The sequence below is a fragment of the Bicyclus anynana genome, chromosome 14 (genome assembly GCF_947172395.1).
Source record: "Bicyclus anynana chromosome 14, ilBicAnyn1.1, whole genome shotgun sequence".
Classification (NCBI taxonomy): domain Eukaryota; kingdom Metazoa; phylum Arthropoda; class Insecta; order Lepidoptera; family Nymphalidae; genus Bicyclus; species Bicyclus anynana.
In genome coordinates, this window is record NC_069096.1 from 13,640,624 (window position 1) to 13,658,429 (window position 17,806).

The 17,806-nt window shown below is 39.5% G+C and overlaps 2 protein-coding genes across 2 annotated transcripts in view; both read left to right on the forward strand.

Annotated features, from left to right (window-relative positions):
* LOC112048766 (proto-oncogene tyrosine-protein kinase receptor Ret-like) overlaps nt 1-17,806 on the forward strand; it is a 139,333-nt gene that overhangs the window by 84,948 nt on the left and 36,579 nt on the right. The window lies entirely within an intron of this gene.
* Nucleotides 8,883-10,563, forward strand: LOC112048767 (uncharacterized). Its single transcript, XM_024086409.2, has 2 exons — nt 8,883-9,038; nt 9,391-10,563. The coding sequence occupies exons 1-2, from the start codon at nt 9,024-9,026 to the stop codon at nt 10,381-10,383; spliced, it is 1,008 nt and encodes a 335-aa protein (XP_023942177.2). The 5' UTR covers nt 8,883-9,023; the 3' UTR covers nt 10,384-10,563.

A 17,806-nucleotide genomic window follows, 5' to 3' on the forward strand; every position in this document is an offset into this window, starting at 1 on the left:
AATTCTAGATACGCCAATTCGAACCTATGCCCACCGAATCGAAAGCAGAGAACTTTTCTGGCTGGCATTACAGGCTGGTATCCAGCTCGCAGAACTTAAATAAAAACAAGTACAATGAATAATTAAATTGATTTTCTCACCGACGAAGTCGTTAGATAATATGTGTTAGCCAAATTCAAGTTTGTGGGGGGTTGTCAAACTTGCCATTATCACCCTAGTATGTCGCCCAGTGGTAGAACATCTACATATATATATCTTGTCGGGTCGGGTTTGTTACAACACTTATAACTCGAGATCTGCTGGACCGATTTTCATGGTTTTTGATTCGTTGGATTTGTCTCCGCCAAGAATAGCAGAATACATCTTAAAAACAATGATACCTCGACGAATAAATAATTATGAAAGATGAATAGTTTTCCATAAATGTTACTTTGGTACCTGTCAGACCATTGGTATCTATCCTGTCAAATAGGTACTGTTTGAGTAATGATTGCTATTTATACGTGCGTTCAGAAATACTGACAAATGATTAACATTTACGCGTGCGTTCATATACGTTTTTGTGTAAATTAAAGTTTCTATTTCCAAAAACAATTTCTAAGATTTATAGAGTTGGGGTAGGGTAGGGGTAGCGTAGGGGTAGGGTAGGGGTAGGAGTAGGGTAGTGTAGGGTAGGGAAGAAGTGCACATAGTCAAAGCGAAGCTTGACCGGGTCCGCTAGTTAGTGATATATGAAACGTGAGATTGCGTTCACTGGATGACGGATACGTTGGCTGTAATTATGACAGTTGCCTCACATTACGACCTCTGCAGTTGCAGCGAAGACTCCTTTCTTTTCTAGCGAGTAACAGTAACTGGTGGACGCACACTTGGCATTTTGTAATCCTTTTTATGACCACTCTATTATGACTATCGTTACCGCTGTCTAGATTTCGATACATATTATATCGATTTGGTTAAGCTTTCTGCCTGTAAGATTTTTATGGAAGCGTTTTAGCAAACGTAAAATTGTAGTCATGGAGGTGTACTTTTTTATTCTTTTGCGCTTGACTACAATTTTACCTGATGGTAAGTGATGAGCCGTGAATGTGGATATGACTGGGTTCGAATCCGGTCCGGGGTATGCACCTCCAACTTTTCAGTTGTGTGCGTTTTAAGAAATTAAATATCACGTGTCTCAAACGGTTAATGAAAAACATCGTGAGGAAACCTCATTGGGTCAGCGTGGTGGACTATTGGCCTAACCCCTCTCATTCTGAAAGGAGACTCAATTTTGTATGGGGTGGTTTTCAGAAATCCGTGGCAGTGCCGCTAATCTGACCCTTTAAATCCCTGTAGCTCCGAAAGTAACGATCACAGATATCCTGTTTAGAGTAGCATACTCCTAATTTAAAAACAATTTAAAATTAAAAAACTGTCATCATCCCTATTCCAAAAAAAAAACTTAAATAGAAAACGTCTTCCTGGTTCTGTGAGGAAAACCAAGTTTTACACATTAATTTGAACCTTTCCGATATGACAAGAGTGATTAGGCACATTCTAGACGAGCGCATCTTCACCGTCATCACTTTCCATCTAGTGTGATTGGGGTCAAGCACAACACTATCAAAGGTCAGAAAGCGAATGTTCTGTAAAAATATATACTTTCAAACTACAAACTTACGCTGTGAATATGGTAATCTCTATTATTATAAGGTTCTTTTGAAATGATAACTTAATTGATGGCTCCTACAATTAATTAATTCTCGGCGTGTGTGAAGTCTGATAATCCGCATTGGGCCAGCGTGGTGGACTATTGGCTTAACCCCTCTCGTTCTGAGAGGAGACACGAGCTCAGCAGTGAGCCAAATATGGGTTGATAATGATGAATGATGATATGAGCCGAGATAGCCCAGAGGATATGACCTCTGCCTCCGATCCCGGGGGGTGTGGGTTCGAATCCGGTCCGGTCATGCACCTCTAACTTTTCAGTTGTGTGCATTTTAAGAAATTAAATATCACATGTCTCAATCGGTGAAGGAAAACATCGTGAGGAAACCTGCATACCAGAGAATTATCTTAATTCTCTGCGTGTGTGAAGTCTGCCAATCCGCATTGGGCCAGCGTGGTGGACTATTGGCCTAACCCCTCTCATTCTGAGAGGAGACTCAAGCTCAGCAGTGAGCCAAATATGGGTTGATAATGATAGCTCCTTTGGCGTAATTGACAACGAGAGATCCAAGGTTCGATTTCCAACAATCAATTTTGTATTTAATTTTGTCAAATGTCAATCTGACTGGAAATCGCTACTTATATCTTTCATTACGTTGGGACTGGGACTAAGTACTCCGCCGCAGGTCACATCTAACGATGTATCTTGTGTGTGTTGTTGTGTGTAACACTAAATCGCTTGGCGATACGTCTTTGTCGGTAGGGTGATAACTAGCCACGGCCGTAGCCTTCCACCAGTTTACGAGTTAGGAACTTGGTGGAACCTGGAGTTAGGAACTTGGTGGTCCGGGATACAGGGGTGTATTAGCATCAACTTCCTAACTTTTTTTTTATACTCTACAAGTTAGCCCTTGACTACTATAGGCGTCGGCGATTCGTCTTTGTTAGTAGGGTGGTAATTAGCCACGGCCGAAGCCTCCCACCAGCCAGACCTGGAACAATTAAGGAAACTACAATCGACCCCGCCGGGAATCGAACCCAGGACCTCCGTCTTGTAAAGCTACCGCGCATACACTGCTCCGCGGAGGCCGCCAAAACACGAACTCCAGAACACGATAAACCGATGGTTCCGATCTTTATCATTTACGTCTAATAGTAACGTTACAGAGATAATTATTACTAAGTAGTTCAAGCCCACCAATCCACATAACAACAGCGGGGTGATTGTAAGCTCCAATACCCCTTGCGTTTACTGTGGGCCAGTAAAAGCAGATTGATGAAATTATTTAAACACCATCAGTATATTTTAATGGCCCACTAAAGGGTCAGACCTTTTAGTTTATATGAATATGGAGCTTTGACCCACCACGCAAATCCATTGCGGATTCGCGGGCTTAAAATGATAATTTTGACTCTATAATGATCACTATCCTACTAATATTATAAACGCGAAAGTTTGTATGGATGTTTGGATCTATGTTTGGATGTTTGTTACTCTATAACGCCGCTACTATTGAAGTAATTTAGCTGAAATTTGGAATGGAAATAGATTTTACTCTGAATTAACACATAGGCTACTTTTTATCCTGAAAAAATCTATGGTTTCCCGAGATTTGCAAAAACTGATGATTTTGATGATATGAATGTTTGTTACTCTTTCACGCCTCAACTAATGAACCGAATTCGCTGAAATTTGGCATTAAGATATATTATAGCCTGGATTAACACATAGACTACTTTTTATCCCGGAAAAATCCATGGGTCCCGAGGGATTTGTGAAAAACTAAATTCCACGCGGACGAAGTCGCGGGCGTCCGCTATTCAGATAATAAATAATAATGAGAGGAATCGACTATTTTACGTAATTACTGAATGCAACAAATACACTACCTAAAAATTACCAAGTCTAAATGACATGGAAAATTACTAAAACTTACTACAGTTGATTCACTCTTCCGACTGCAGCTGTTAAGTAATATTACTTAATTAATTTCCGTCGGAAACATTAAAGTGTTTGCAACGTTCAATTGTAAATTGTCTGACTTTCAGTTTTTATACTTAACATAAGAAAGAAGCTAACTTTACATCATACATGGGCTTACAGTAGTGTGTACATATGTTTTACCTAGGGTATGCACTATACGAACAAATTGTTCAAAATAGAAAATTCCTTCGCCAATGCACGTTCCTAATGAGTTCTCGGAGTCAGCAGGGCACCTCCTCCCACCAGTCAGACCTGGATACATTAAGAAAACCTCAATCAGCCCAGCCGGGGATCAAACCCAGGACCTACGTGCTGTAAATCCACCACGTATTGGTCGCTAACGCTATACGTGGTCCTCACAAAAAGCTTAGTCACTCAGCGGGTGATGGAGCGAGCTAAGCTTTAAGATTGAAGATCGAATCAGTAATGAGGAGATCCGCACAAGAACCAAAGTCACTGACATAGCTCAACGAGTCGCGAAGCTCAAGTGGCAATGGGCAGGGCACATAGTTCGAAGAGCCGTTGGACGTTGAGATCAAGCAAAATGTTATTATTCACTAGCTGACGCCGCGCAGTTTCACCCGCGTGGTTCCCGTTCCCGTAGGAATATGGGGATAATATATAGCATATAGCCTTCCTCGATAAATGGGCTATCTAACACTGAAAGAATTTTTGAAATCGGACCAGTAGTTCCTGAGATTAGCGCGTTCAATCAAACAAACAAACAAACAAACTCTTCAGCTTTATAATATTAGTATAGATTAGCGTACTTCGCGACTTCGTCCACATAAGAACTACTTTTACTTTAATTTTAAAATTTACTTGAAAAATCCCCCGGGAACCATGTATTGGTATAAAAAGTAACGATCTTTCAGTGAATGTATGTATGTACAGTACAAGATGAAGGTCCAAAGATTAGCCACAACAGACAGACAAAAAATTAAAAAAGCTTGTTTGTGTTTTGGCATCGTGTTAATTACTTGTATGAGAAAACACAGTCATCTTAAAATAGACACAGACAGATACTTCAATTTTATTTATGTATATGTATTTATTGATGAATTTAGTCTGGCAAATTCATCGATAACACTCCCATGATATGCGGGCGACAGGGCGAAAGATGTGACGTGCATCAGTCGTGGGTTATTCATTCATCGCTACACGCCCCCGACCTGCGCGCTACATCGGGAGTGTTACGAACGAAGTTGCCAAGCTATAGCAGACAGGATTTTGTTTGAAAGTTTATTTACAAAACCATGAACATGACTTTTAAATGATTTGTATAAATGTTCGGTTATGTTCAGGGTGAAATAATGTATACTGAAAATGAAAAAAATATATACTTAAATAAAAATGAAATATTAATAGAACGCCTTCTCGTATTCCAAATTCTTCATTTCAAAATTTACAATACAAAATTACATCCAAATCGTCTCAGCAGTTTTCATATTACAAGACTTCACTTGTATTGGTATATTTTATTCATAATTTGATTTATTTATTAGTAGGTACAGTTATATAATATATGTAAATAAATAAATTCAGCTTATGGGTAATAAAAAGAACCTGCAAGTAAAATTATCTTAAAACGGCACTTTAAGGCAATTACAAATGATGGAAAGTAATGATTGCTTATTAGTGTAAGGTCGGTGTTCCACTAGCGCTGCGAGCTACGACACGCGATACTATACTGTGCTGACCTTTCATTCCAATAAGACCCTCCTCAAAAACGAATGTCCTTTGAAGCGGATGTTGAGATTAGCCATTAGCAATGCCCTTAGTCTATACTAATATTATAAAGCTGTAAATTTTTTGGGGTTGTAGGGGGTAATCTCAGGAAAGCGACTTAGAAAATTCTTTTACCATTAGGAAGCCATGTTATTTGTGAGCGTCGTAGGCTATATTATCCCCATATTTTCACGGGAACGGGAACTACGTGGGTGAAACCACGGGGCGTCGGCTAGTACATAGTATAAATGACAATATTAGTGTGTGAATAAACACAGATGGACTCTCTGTTACATTACTCTCACTTTAATCGCTTCTTCCTTCTATCGCAGAACAGCAAGACGCGAGAAGGGTGGGATTTGTTTGATTTTCACTTTCTATGTCCCAATGCCACCTACAATCTAAATACCTTCTTGTCATTCAGAATCATTAAGCACTTTCTAGGCAAGCGCGTCCCATCTTAGACAACGTCATTGCTTTTATCAGGCATTATTGTAGTCAAGCACAAGCCTCTTGACCATAAAAATACAACCGGAAAGAGATCAGACGCAGAGCCGGTAGTTTTATGTATTCTAAGAAGCACTAGAGCTGTACCAATATCGTCGATTTTCTAATTCTAGACAGCTATTGACATAACATGAAAACGAAAAAAAAATACGATCCATCGTGATCCAGTGATCCAGTGTGAGCTTATCTTTTTTTTTCTGATTGTGTAAGTGCCGTAGGCTCCTTATGGTAATGGGAATGGGCGTCACCGGGGGGTTTGAGCGAACGCAGAAGCATCGCCTGACGGGGCCCGAAGGCAGAAGCAGAGTAGATGGGCGGAACGACTCTCTAAGGGCGTCTCCTCTGAGACTCGGACCTCGACTTAGAGGGCCGTTCGGGAAGGGTGTTTTGGCCTGAGTGTATCAGTCCGGGCGCCCCGAGATCGTGAGTTATAAAGCCCACGTCTGGGTGACGTCAGATATTGGTCATCTCGTCTTCGCCGGCGAAGACGCTGTGTAGCTTGTGTTTGTGTTGCCTGGGAAGCATTGTCGTTCGTTATGTCATCGTCAGGATCGTAAAGGACGTTTTTTGGGCGTCTGGATCTACAATCAGCGTTGATATCGGGGATGTAGCTCAAGCACTAGTTGGTTGGGGTGGGTGGCGGCTCTCTCAAAATAAGCTTTTTGAGAGAGGTTTAGGGTTTTCGAAAGCTATTTCATATATTGGGCTATTGTGGGGAGATCTAGGTCTCTATGTAGGTCGTTATTGCTCACAAACCACGGAGCGCCCGTGGCCTGGCGCATGATGAGCTTATCTCATGTAAATAAAATGTAAGCTATGGTAAGATAGCTCATATGGAAAGCCGCCTTTAATATGACGCGTTTGCCTGCACATGCTATAGAGATGCATGCGCGTTTGGTACACTTCTATACCCTATTACTTTAAGCATACATAATTCAAGGTCTTGTGTTTGTCATAGTAATAATAAAGTAGTAAATATATAATTAATCAATTAATAAGTATTGCACTGAGAAACTTAAAACATCTCAAACTTTAAAGGGCTCACGGAACAAAGTTAACATACTCTTTCGTTACAGTTTCGTGAAATATAATATGAACCTCCTAAAACATTTCAGTTGATTGTGCTTTCTGGATGGATTAGCTATTAACCTTAATAAAAATATTCTAATTTTAAATTGGTCTTTTAACCTTTCCTACAATTTTAGATTAAAAAATGTTTACCTAAGCAATAATTAAGTTAGCGATTTTGAAGATATTTGGTTCAACAAGGCACCATTTTGTTAGTGCTCACTTAAAGAGAATTAATAAATGTTTTTTTGTGTTTTTTTTTAATATTAGAAATAAAAAGTTTATTGAGCCCATCGAACCAAAACTATTGCTTCATGTATGATGAGTCAAGTTTTCTCGCTTGCCTTTTTCTTTGGTTCTGGGACTTTTCCGCACTTTTTTTATTTTTATTTTTATTGTTTACAAGTTAACCCTTGACTACAATCTCACCTGATGGTAAGTGATGATGTAGTCTTAGATGGAAGCGGGCTAACTTGTAAGGAGGAGGATGAAAATCCACACCCCTTTCGGTTTCTACACGGCATCGTACCGGAATCTTTACCGGTAGGGTGGTAACTAGCCACTGCCCACCAAAAACTCCCCACCAGCCAAAAAACAATGTTGTCCGTTGTGCATGGGTCTGGCTAGACTGATTATGATAATATTAAAGCTTGAACGAAGTGTTGCCAGGTCTCACTATAATTTTCGCCCACCATTTGCAGGGCATTCATGTCATATAAGGTAGAGTTGGAGCGTTCACCCACCATGCTTGAATGCGGGTTGGCTGTTTCAGAGTGATAAAGCTTGATTCTGTAGTTATTACTGTTAGATGTCAATAATAATCGGGACTAAGTGCTTAAAGTGCCCTTCAAGGCACGGGGATGTGATAATGGAAATATACATAACTGTGTCTTCCGATATAGGTACATCGACTGCTATTGAAAATTTCTTGAAAGAAAGATAAACGAGATAAACAAACGGATCAAAAGAGCAACTGTTGAGTTTCTTGCCGGTATCTTCTCAGCAGAACCTGTCTTCCGAACCGATGGTAGAATCTTTACAAATAGTCAACTGACGTGTCAAAAGTGCTGCTAAATTGAGCCTACTTGAAATAAATGAATTTTGATTTTGATTTTGGATAAAACATAATACACATAAATTATAGGGTCACAAGTCCCGGGCACTGCTTGGAGTTTTTTTCTGGCACACTGTGGACTCCGGACCCACACTGTAAATCCATAGAATGCTAAGATATTCGTCTCTGATGATAATGATTTTAGTCCTTGTAACTAGGCACGAGTAATATTTTCTGCTTTTACTTTTGAATAATTTTGAAAAATTTATGGCAGAAATATCAAAAATTATTTGATGAACAAATATTACACAAAGGGGTGTGGATTTTCATCCTCCTCCTTACAAGTTAGCCCGCTTCCATCTAAGACTACATCATCACTTACCATCAGGTGAGATTGTAGGCAAGGGCTAACTTGTAAACAATAAAAAAAAAAAAAAAATTACATTTACCTTTTTCACTATTACAATGAGCGGAATTTTTCGAAAATATTTGTTGAACGAACATTTTTTAATATTTTCTATACAGAAAGTTGTTTATTGAAATATCCGGAGAATCTCTAGCCAGTAAGACATTACAGTAATTGATAATACATTAAAGTTACTTACAACGCGTGTGTAACATTAAATCACGTATGAAACACATAATCGTCTTCCTTTAACCAACCAAAGACCTTTCCTTCTTGAGAGCGTTTAAATTTATTTAGCAAAACCTATTACGGCATTATTGTTGTTACGAAACATTAATAAGAAGACGTAATTTAAACAATGAACAATTATCATAATGAGTGTGGAAAAATCGAGTTGACATACAAAAAAGTGTGTGTTTTTAGATACGAAAGTCGTAGACGGCCGAAGATCATTTTCGCCGGAGTCGAATTCGGACGGAGCTGTCATTAAAATCATAATTCTCGTATGCCCCGAAGGCCGCATCTTAGGAAGAGTCAGGGAGAGTGGCATCGGCGGTCGCTGCGTATAAAAGCCAACTGAATGTGGTACAAAGCATCACACAACCACGAGACCTCCGCGAGTCAACATGAAAGCGTTCTTGGTAGGTATCCGTGTGCAGTGAAAGTGTTGTGACCTGTGCGTGACCCGCTAGGAGCGGGCTTCCTTGTGGGACTGTGACTCAGTGCAGTCGAGCGGTCGACTCGACTTCGACGCAATCCAGATCGGAGCCATCCCTCGGGATACGAGTGATTTATTGAGATTTGCATTGCCGTAGACGGTTGCAGTTCAAAGTTCTTCTTACACCTTCGCAAATGTCTCTGTTAAAATTTTTGTGGTCAATTAGAGCAATTCAATTTTAAATTTCGAATATTTTCAATATATTTTCATTTAAAGTCCAGAAAAGTGTGAAGACTTAGCGAGTGGAATGTTAATCGATTGTTTTTGTCCTGTAGGTATTAGCGGCCGTTGCGGCTATCGGCTCGGCGAGACCCGAGGCGGGATACAGTTACAACGCCCCAGGAGGTGGCGGTCTCGGTGGCCACGGAGGCCTCGGTGGAGGCATCGGTGGAGGCCACGGGGGCGGCCTCGGGGGCGGCCTCGGGGGCGGCCTCGGCGGCGGACACGGCGGTGGCTTCTCCTCCGGCGGTCTGAGCTCCAGCAGCTTCGGCGGAATCGGAGGCGGAATCGGCGGAGGCATCGGCGGTGGCTTCTCGTCCGGAGGTGGCTTCTCGTCCGGTGGTGGCTTCTCGTCCGGCGGCGGCGGTGGCTTCGGAGGCGGCGGCTTCGGCGGCGGCATCGGCGGAGGTTTCGGTGGCGGCGCCATCGTCCAGAAGCACATCTACGTGCACGTCCCACCCCCAGAACCCGAAGAACAGCGCCCACAAATCATCTCCGGAGGATCCATCCCCCAGAAGCACTACAAGATCATCTTCATTAAGGCCCCAGCACCTCCTGCGCCCGTCGCGCCCATCATCCCCGCCCAAGCCCAAAACGAAGAGAAGACCCTCGTCTACGTGTTGGTCAAGAAACCCGACGAGCAGCCCGACATCACCATCCCCACCGTCGCACCCACTCAACCCTCCAAACCCGAAGTATACTTCATCAAGTACAAGACCCAGAAGGAAGGCGGTATCGGTGGTGGCGCTATCGGAGGCGGTCTCGGCGGCGGTCTCGGCGGTGGTATCGGCGGCGGTCTTGGCGGTGGTATCGGTGGTGGTCTGTCCGGCGGCAGCATCGGCGGTGGCATCTCGGGCGGCAGCATCGGCGGCGGTCTCTCCGGCGGCAGCATCGGCGGCGGCCACGGCATCTCGGGCGGCAGCATCGGCGGCGGACTCATCTCCGGCGGACACGGTGTGTCCGGCGGCAGCATCGGCGGCGGACACGGCTCCGGCTCCGGCTCGGTCAGCTCGTCGTACGGCCCGCCCGGACAGTCCGGCCCTTACTAAATAAAGCACGAATCGTGCTGCGAGTAACTTGTGATATCTGCTCAGCCGACAAAACCTAGTATTAAGTAGTGAAAAAAATTACGGTGCCTAAATGTATTTATGTAAATAGTAATTTTAATTAATTAATTTTAGTTGTACTATAAAGTCTTTTTTGCATAAAAAACTCGATAAACAAAACGATCTTACATCTTTTTATTCCCACACCACTACCTTCAAGAGTTATAAACGCCAATTAAATCTAGCTTGAATCGATTACCATTAACTCAAATTGCAATAAGCTACCTACAATGCTCTAACAGAATTTCAACTCTTTATCTTTTAAAAACACAAACATCAATTTTTTATATCAATAAATAAAATCTCACATTACATTTCTGGCTCATAAAACAAATAGAGAGAGGACAAAAAAGAAATCTTTTCCAAACACAAAAGTCAAAGAGAAAGACGCATGTGACGCAATCGATGCGTCCAAGATGCCAAGGTCTGACGTCCACTCGATCTATTATCACATAAGCTGCGGTCACACAGACACACTAGCCTCTCAGTTACCGTAGAAAGTGATGTTTTCTCTACATGATGCAACTAGGGACAAAACGACCTAGCTGGAACATTACGTAACATATGAATCTCCTTACAAAACACACGAAATAAAGTGCAAGTTACGCTTAAATTATACTTCTTATTACGTAAATCCACCCATTCTAAACATTTCGATTGCGTAAACCTTGACATTTGGAAATTTGACTAAAGTGCGATAATTTTTTTTATATGTAGGTACTCGAATGCTAACTTTACTCACTTACGCAGTTTTGTGCTAATCAATTTGCTTTGCAAATATTGATTTTGTCTCGAAGCAATCGAAAGTTGTCGATGTAAATATTGCAACTCAATTTTGTACCCTGAAAAGGAGTCCCTTGATTTTTGTTATCCTTAATAATAGATTTTGACGCATCATGTTATGATTTTTAGGATACTAATTTGGATTATTAGGATACTAGGTTGCATACAATTTATTATATTTTAACCAGGTGGTGTCAAAAACTATGTGTATTTGAATTACTTTTTTTCATACATCTTACTTAATAAAACAAACTTGTTGATATATGAATTATTTAGGCAGAAAAGATAATAAATTTAATATAATATCTTTCTTATTATAATTGGGTAGTTTGTTTAACTGACCAAGTTGGACTGACCAAGTGAAAACCGCTCTCCATGGATCGCTCCACGAATGTGCTAGGAGAACCACACTACGGGAGGAATAGTGAGGCTTACCACCTCACCCAAATGACGACCACGACCACTCTATCAAGAGTAACGACAAAGAAGAAGTTTGTTTAAAGCTAAAGAAAAACTATGTAAATACAGGGATTCATTATTTTATCGTCGATTTTATTGTAATAATATAAAGATTTTATGCTTTACAAATAACAAAAAACTGGATTTAAGTGGCTTTTTATATCAAATTGCACAACCAAGTGAAACCTTAAAAGATGCACCTGTAGCGCTAAGTTACGTAAGCGATGTATATCATGTTTTATATCTCGAGTCATCACCACCCAAATAAGGTCCCACTTTTATTTATTTATTATTTTATGTCAGTAGGTACTCGTATTTTTTATTATTATTAACTCACTACCCTAAACATAAAAGATACATGACAAACACAAACAAACCGGACAAGTGTGATTCGGACTCGCCCATCGAGGGTTCTGTACGTAGGATCACTAAAATTGCTTAGAAATGGCGTAGCACGGTTTTTACGAGCTATTCTTGAAACTCAGCTTTAAACACTTACCTACCTGCACTTCATACATGCAATAAATCACTGCATACCCTTACAAATGATTTGGTATTGCTTATTCAAAAAGTTTGGTTACTTTGTCTTTACCCCTACCCTGATCCCCCTAAGGTTGTAGATACCCTGATCTACAACCTTATGCACACCCCTGTTACCTACCAATGTTTTTAGTACCTATTTTTTGCATAATTTACAGATTTTTTCTTATACTTTTAGGTCAACGTCATATATACTATTATGAGTTTTATTGAGTGTCGAAATATGCGTTTTTTTGTGCTGAATAAACGGCTGTATCTTGTTTTACGTAAACTATATGCTTAAATTTCAACAAGATACCTTCACGAATTTCCGAAATAAAGGGTCTTGATAGACAAACTGACGGACAATAAAGTGATAAAGGGTTCCGTTGTTTCCTTTTGAGATACCTACAGAATCCTAAAAACAACATACAGGTCGATATTTTTTTAAATAGGTTTAAAGCAGTAAATTTGCAACCCACGCAATAAGTTGCTTCCTAGGGAAGATAATGTTAATATTTAAATATAGTGTAGGTACATCGAGTAGAAACAACAATGAAAGAACTCTTAACTAGGCGATGTAGATTCGGAGCCCACTTCGATCTTCAATTATTTTTATAACGAAGTTTTGACCAAAGTAAAGTACTTACTCTCGTATTATTTGTACCAAACTTGGAATTTGGGCCTTTTTCTGCCTTTAAAAGTTAGCGTGTTTATTTTGTGTTGTTTGGAGTAACAGCCCAGTGCCTCAGATTCTGGAGGGTGTGTGTTCGAATCTGGGACATGCACCTCCAACTTTTCAGTCACTCACAACGCTAAAGGATAAAATATCGTGAGGATTCTCTGGACCGCGAAAACTTTACGAACGAATAAAGATATGTTTTCACTTAAACAATATGATTTATATATATATTTGTAATGTGCTCGCCAAGACCTTTTCTTTGATACCAAACAAATAGTGATTATCTCGGTTTAATTTTTTTGAAGGTTAGAATAATGAGGTTTTTAATTCCGTCATACATTTTTTTTTATAAAATTTATATAGCCTACGTCTCAATTTATTACAAATCTCTTTCATTAAAATCGATTCAGTAATTTAGACGCTACGGTGGAACAAACACGGTGATACATACATAGAATTAAAAAATTACCCTTCCTTTTTTTGGCTTCATTGGGGTAAAAAGAAATGATTCCCCTTCCTTTCCTCAATTTCTCACAGAATCGTCTCGGCAGGTATATTACCGGTTTAACAACGACGCTCTACAATAGCGCAATATTTCTGTTCCGATGTGAAAGGTGAATCAGTCGACAGACAGTCTAATTACACCAATCAGTTAGCTTTTGGCCGCGACTTGACTCGCGTGAACTGCGAAACTCTATGCGGAATAGAGTATGCGGAACTCTATGCAGCATAAAAAAGAGAGGTATAGTCTATGTCACTCTTTTTGACGTGACAACGTCTTATAACTCGATGAAGCCAGATGCAAACTCGAAAAAAGATGACGTCATGCGTCGTTCCCTCACTCTAGGGTTGCCAACTTTTTTTACAAGAAATAAAATGTATTCTGGTCTATGAAGATTATTAAACAGTATTTTAGAAAAACGAACAGTATTTCATTTATTTATTGTTTTAAATACGTTAATTGAAAATTTCTTTTGAAAAACGCAACCATTCAGTATTTTCTGACGTTGTCACGTTCAACTATCGTCAGTAAACCGTCTTTACAGACAACCGTTTTTTTTTTTTAATAACCTCACCTCATATTAAAAGATTATATATAGTAATCTCGAGAACTGTCTCGTCGGATCATAAGTCGTTTCCGATTGCATTTAAAAGACTCTTAGTGAATTTAAGCGCGTTTACAAAGTGTTGATACTAATTTTACGAGTATGTTCCTTGAAAGTCCATTCTGGCACAAACAATAACTGGTTCTTTCTATTTAAATAATTACGTCCTGCGGCTTTTTTCTCCTATACTTTGAATATCATTCATGATAAAAGTATGTCAGCATATAAAATTAGGTACTTTGGATATGTATTTTTCTTATATTTTATTACATGACGTGAGCGATTAGCCATATACGTACAACAATGCAAATGCGCTACACATCTCTATCTCTATTGACAATTATACACTGAAGAGACAGTTCATAACGAGCTATCTATTTTACTTGCACTTGATGAGTACTGTTTCCTTAGCAGTGGCCTGCATGGGGTGTTTAATAAGGGTATGCACATGTACAGTTTGTACAGAATGGAAAATTCCTTCTCTAATTCAGGTTCGTAAAGAGTCCTGAGGGTAGGCAGTGCATGTCTGCATCTATGAACTTGCCGTCACTGCCCGTTGGTGGGTACAAATCATACGTTTAGGGTTGAATTAAGAAATATTAGGTTTCCTTAATAACAACTTGAAGTTGGTTTGATAACCTTTTAGGTGCAGTTGTTTATGTTTCAATGGAGATCCTGGGTTTTCTTAATTCTCTGCGTGTGTGAAGTCTGCCAATCCGCAAGCGTGGTGGACTGTTAGCCTAACCCCTCTCATTCTGAGAGGAGACTCGAGCTCAGCAGTGAGCCGAATATGGGTTGAAAATGATGATGATGATGATGATGCCCGCTTACATCTTAGACTTCATTTAACACCAGATAATATCACAAGGGTTAGGTATGTATTTTTATTGAATAAAATTGTTTCTTTCCATATTTCGATCGCCAGATCGTAGCCCAATTTGTACGCTTCCTGTCTACTGAAGGAAAATAAATTAAACGAGTTGGGCCATAAACCACCAAACCGTGAAAATTACTACGTGCATGAAAATACTTCTAATGGATGAAAAACATTGAGACAATGAGGAAAACCAAAATATAATAAAAAGAAAAGAAACAGAAAATTTATTTAAGACTATCTTTACCCTACGGTTTCACTCTCGTATAATAATAATAACTCGTATCGTAAATATTGATCACCTATCAGATAATATGATTTTTTTTAAATTTTCTGCTTCATATAGTCGAAGATCCGTATTTGAAACGACCGTCACCCATCTTTTTAATGGATGAAAAGTGTTTTATATCAAATTAAACGTAAAAAATATACTGCTAGTAGTTGCCTCAAAAACTCCTGGCCAAACTATCATTCATCAACCCATATTCGGCTCACTGCTGAGCTTGAGTCTCCTCTTAGAATACGGGTTAGGAAAATAGTCCACCACGCTGGCCCAACGCAGATTGGCAGACTTCACACAGTCAGAGAATTAAGAAAATTCTCTGGTATGCTGGTTTCCTCACGATGTTTTTCCTTCACCGTTTGAGACACGTGATATTTAATTTCAAAGCACTCAACTGAAAAGTTTGAGGTGCATGCCCTGGACCTTATTCGAACCCACACCCTTCGGAATCGGAGGCATAGGCCATATCCACTGGGCTATCAACCTGAAGACTAACATTCCGTTACTCTTATACGAGTATAACAATGTTAATCACCTTCTCTAATTCTCGATAATGTCAATCAAATATTAAGTAAAATATTTTCAATTTAGATAAAACTTAGCGGATGAATACATTATGATGTAAAAATTGACATAAAATCTTAATCGAATTGACTGCAAATGTCCATCAAACCTGTTCCTGTTACATAATCCAGTTTATCTAGATTTATTTTCTAAATCGCACCTTATGCTGTTAACTCAAGGTTGAATTTTGATTGTCATTTCCTTGTAGCTTTATAAGAAGCAATTAGATATGCCAACTTACTACTAAATAATAAAACATATACAGGGTGATTCGGTCTTTAGTGCGGATATTTTTTTTCGTGGTTCTGTATCATTAATAGAATATAAATCTACAAACAATTCGATACATTTTATGTAATTTTTTTTTTTAATTTATGTCTCTAAAATAACAAAATAATGTACATATTATTACTAAACCAGATATATTCAGCTTAAAAGTGATCTGGTGACGTCCTTTAGGTATCAAACGAAAATAAAATAAACGCACAATAGGGTGACCCTAAAATTCTGTTCAAAAGTAAATAACTTTAGCTAACGATAATTTTGTTATTTTTGAGTTAAAAAAAAAAAGAAAAAATACGTGATCATTAAATTTTGTTTATGTACAAAATATAAAAATATCCGCACTAAAAAAATTTTCTTCCTGTATATCTACTCGTACTAGTAATTTAAAGTTAGTTAGTAGTAAGGCAGACTTGCAGTTTACCGTTTTTTAGGGCTCCGAACGTACGTAGTACAAAAACGGAACCCTTATTTAAAGAACAACCACTTACGCCTCAGTTTAATACACACAGGGTGTATGTTGTTTCGTGACCTGCGAGCTGTTGATGTTTTATATGGTTTTCCACTTATAGTTCAGATTCAGAATTTTTTCACAATAGATTTTCAATCTCTCTTCCTATTAAGCTAATACTCCAACCTACGCCTTCAGAATCGTAGGAAGAGGTTTTTTTTTTTATATTCTTTACAAGATAGCCCTTGACTACAATCTCACTTGATGGTAAGTGATGATGCAGTCTAAGATGGAAGCGTGCTAACTTGTTAGGAGTAGGATGAAATCCAAACTCCTTTCGGTTTCTACACGGCATCCTACCGGAACGCTAAATCGCTTGGCGGTACGTCTTTGCCGGTAGAGTGGTAACTAACCACGGCTGAAGCCTCCCACCAGCCAGACCTAGACCAATTGAGAAAACCTCAATCTGCCCAGCCGGGGGTCGAACCCAGGACCTCCGTCTTGTAAATCCACTGCGCATACCACTGCGCCACGGAGGCCGTCAGGTCGTATCCATAAGCAATTAAAAATCACGTCTCGTCTCAAACGGTGAAGAATAAACTTCGGGAGAAATCCTACATGCCGGAGAATATTCTTAATTCTTTACGTGTGTGAAGTCTGTCAATACGCATTGGGCCAGCGTGGTGGAATGAGCCTATGCCCTCTCGGTCTGAGAGGAAACTCGAGCTCAACAGTGAGCCGAATATGGGTTGTTAATAAGTTGATTTTCTGTAAAGTAACCCCAGAATCGAGTATTTTCGCAAAATTAAAACGGTCAGCACCCTCATCAAGATTAAGCTACTAACGGAAATTTCGCTTGATAGTAATCAATTGTAAAAATATTCACCTCATTCTGGCGATTATCATCAAGTGGCAGAAATAAGCATGGCGGTAATAGGTACTTCCTTGGACATGCTGAAATTTTGCTTCTTCTGTCAATTCGGCTGCCAACTGCTTCTGTCAATTCGATTCGTCTGCCAACAAATCAGGACGTCTATTAGGCGCTTTATAGTAATTCGTGAACAAGTTTGGTCATATCAGTGATGAGAGTGAGAGTGGCATCAAATGCTTTCGCTGCTATTTTAACAATTTTCATACAAAATTGAACTTTATCATATAAGCCGCAAAGTCTATTTGATAATGGCTTGTTGCTAAGTAAACGTGATTTACAATGCGTATCCAGAATGCGTGTTTACATTTATCTTGTATCTAAATTGTCTTGAGGTCAATATCTTGAGATCTTATGTCGCTTGTTATGCCTTCATTCTTTCATTTTGACTGACTGATTATACGAACATTTGACGGAAATAACAAATCGTTTTTT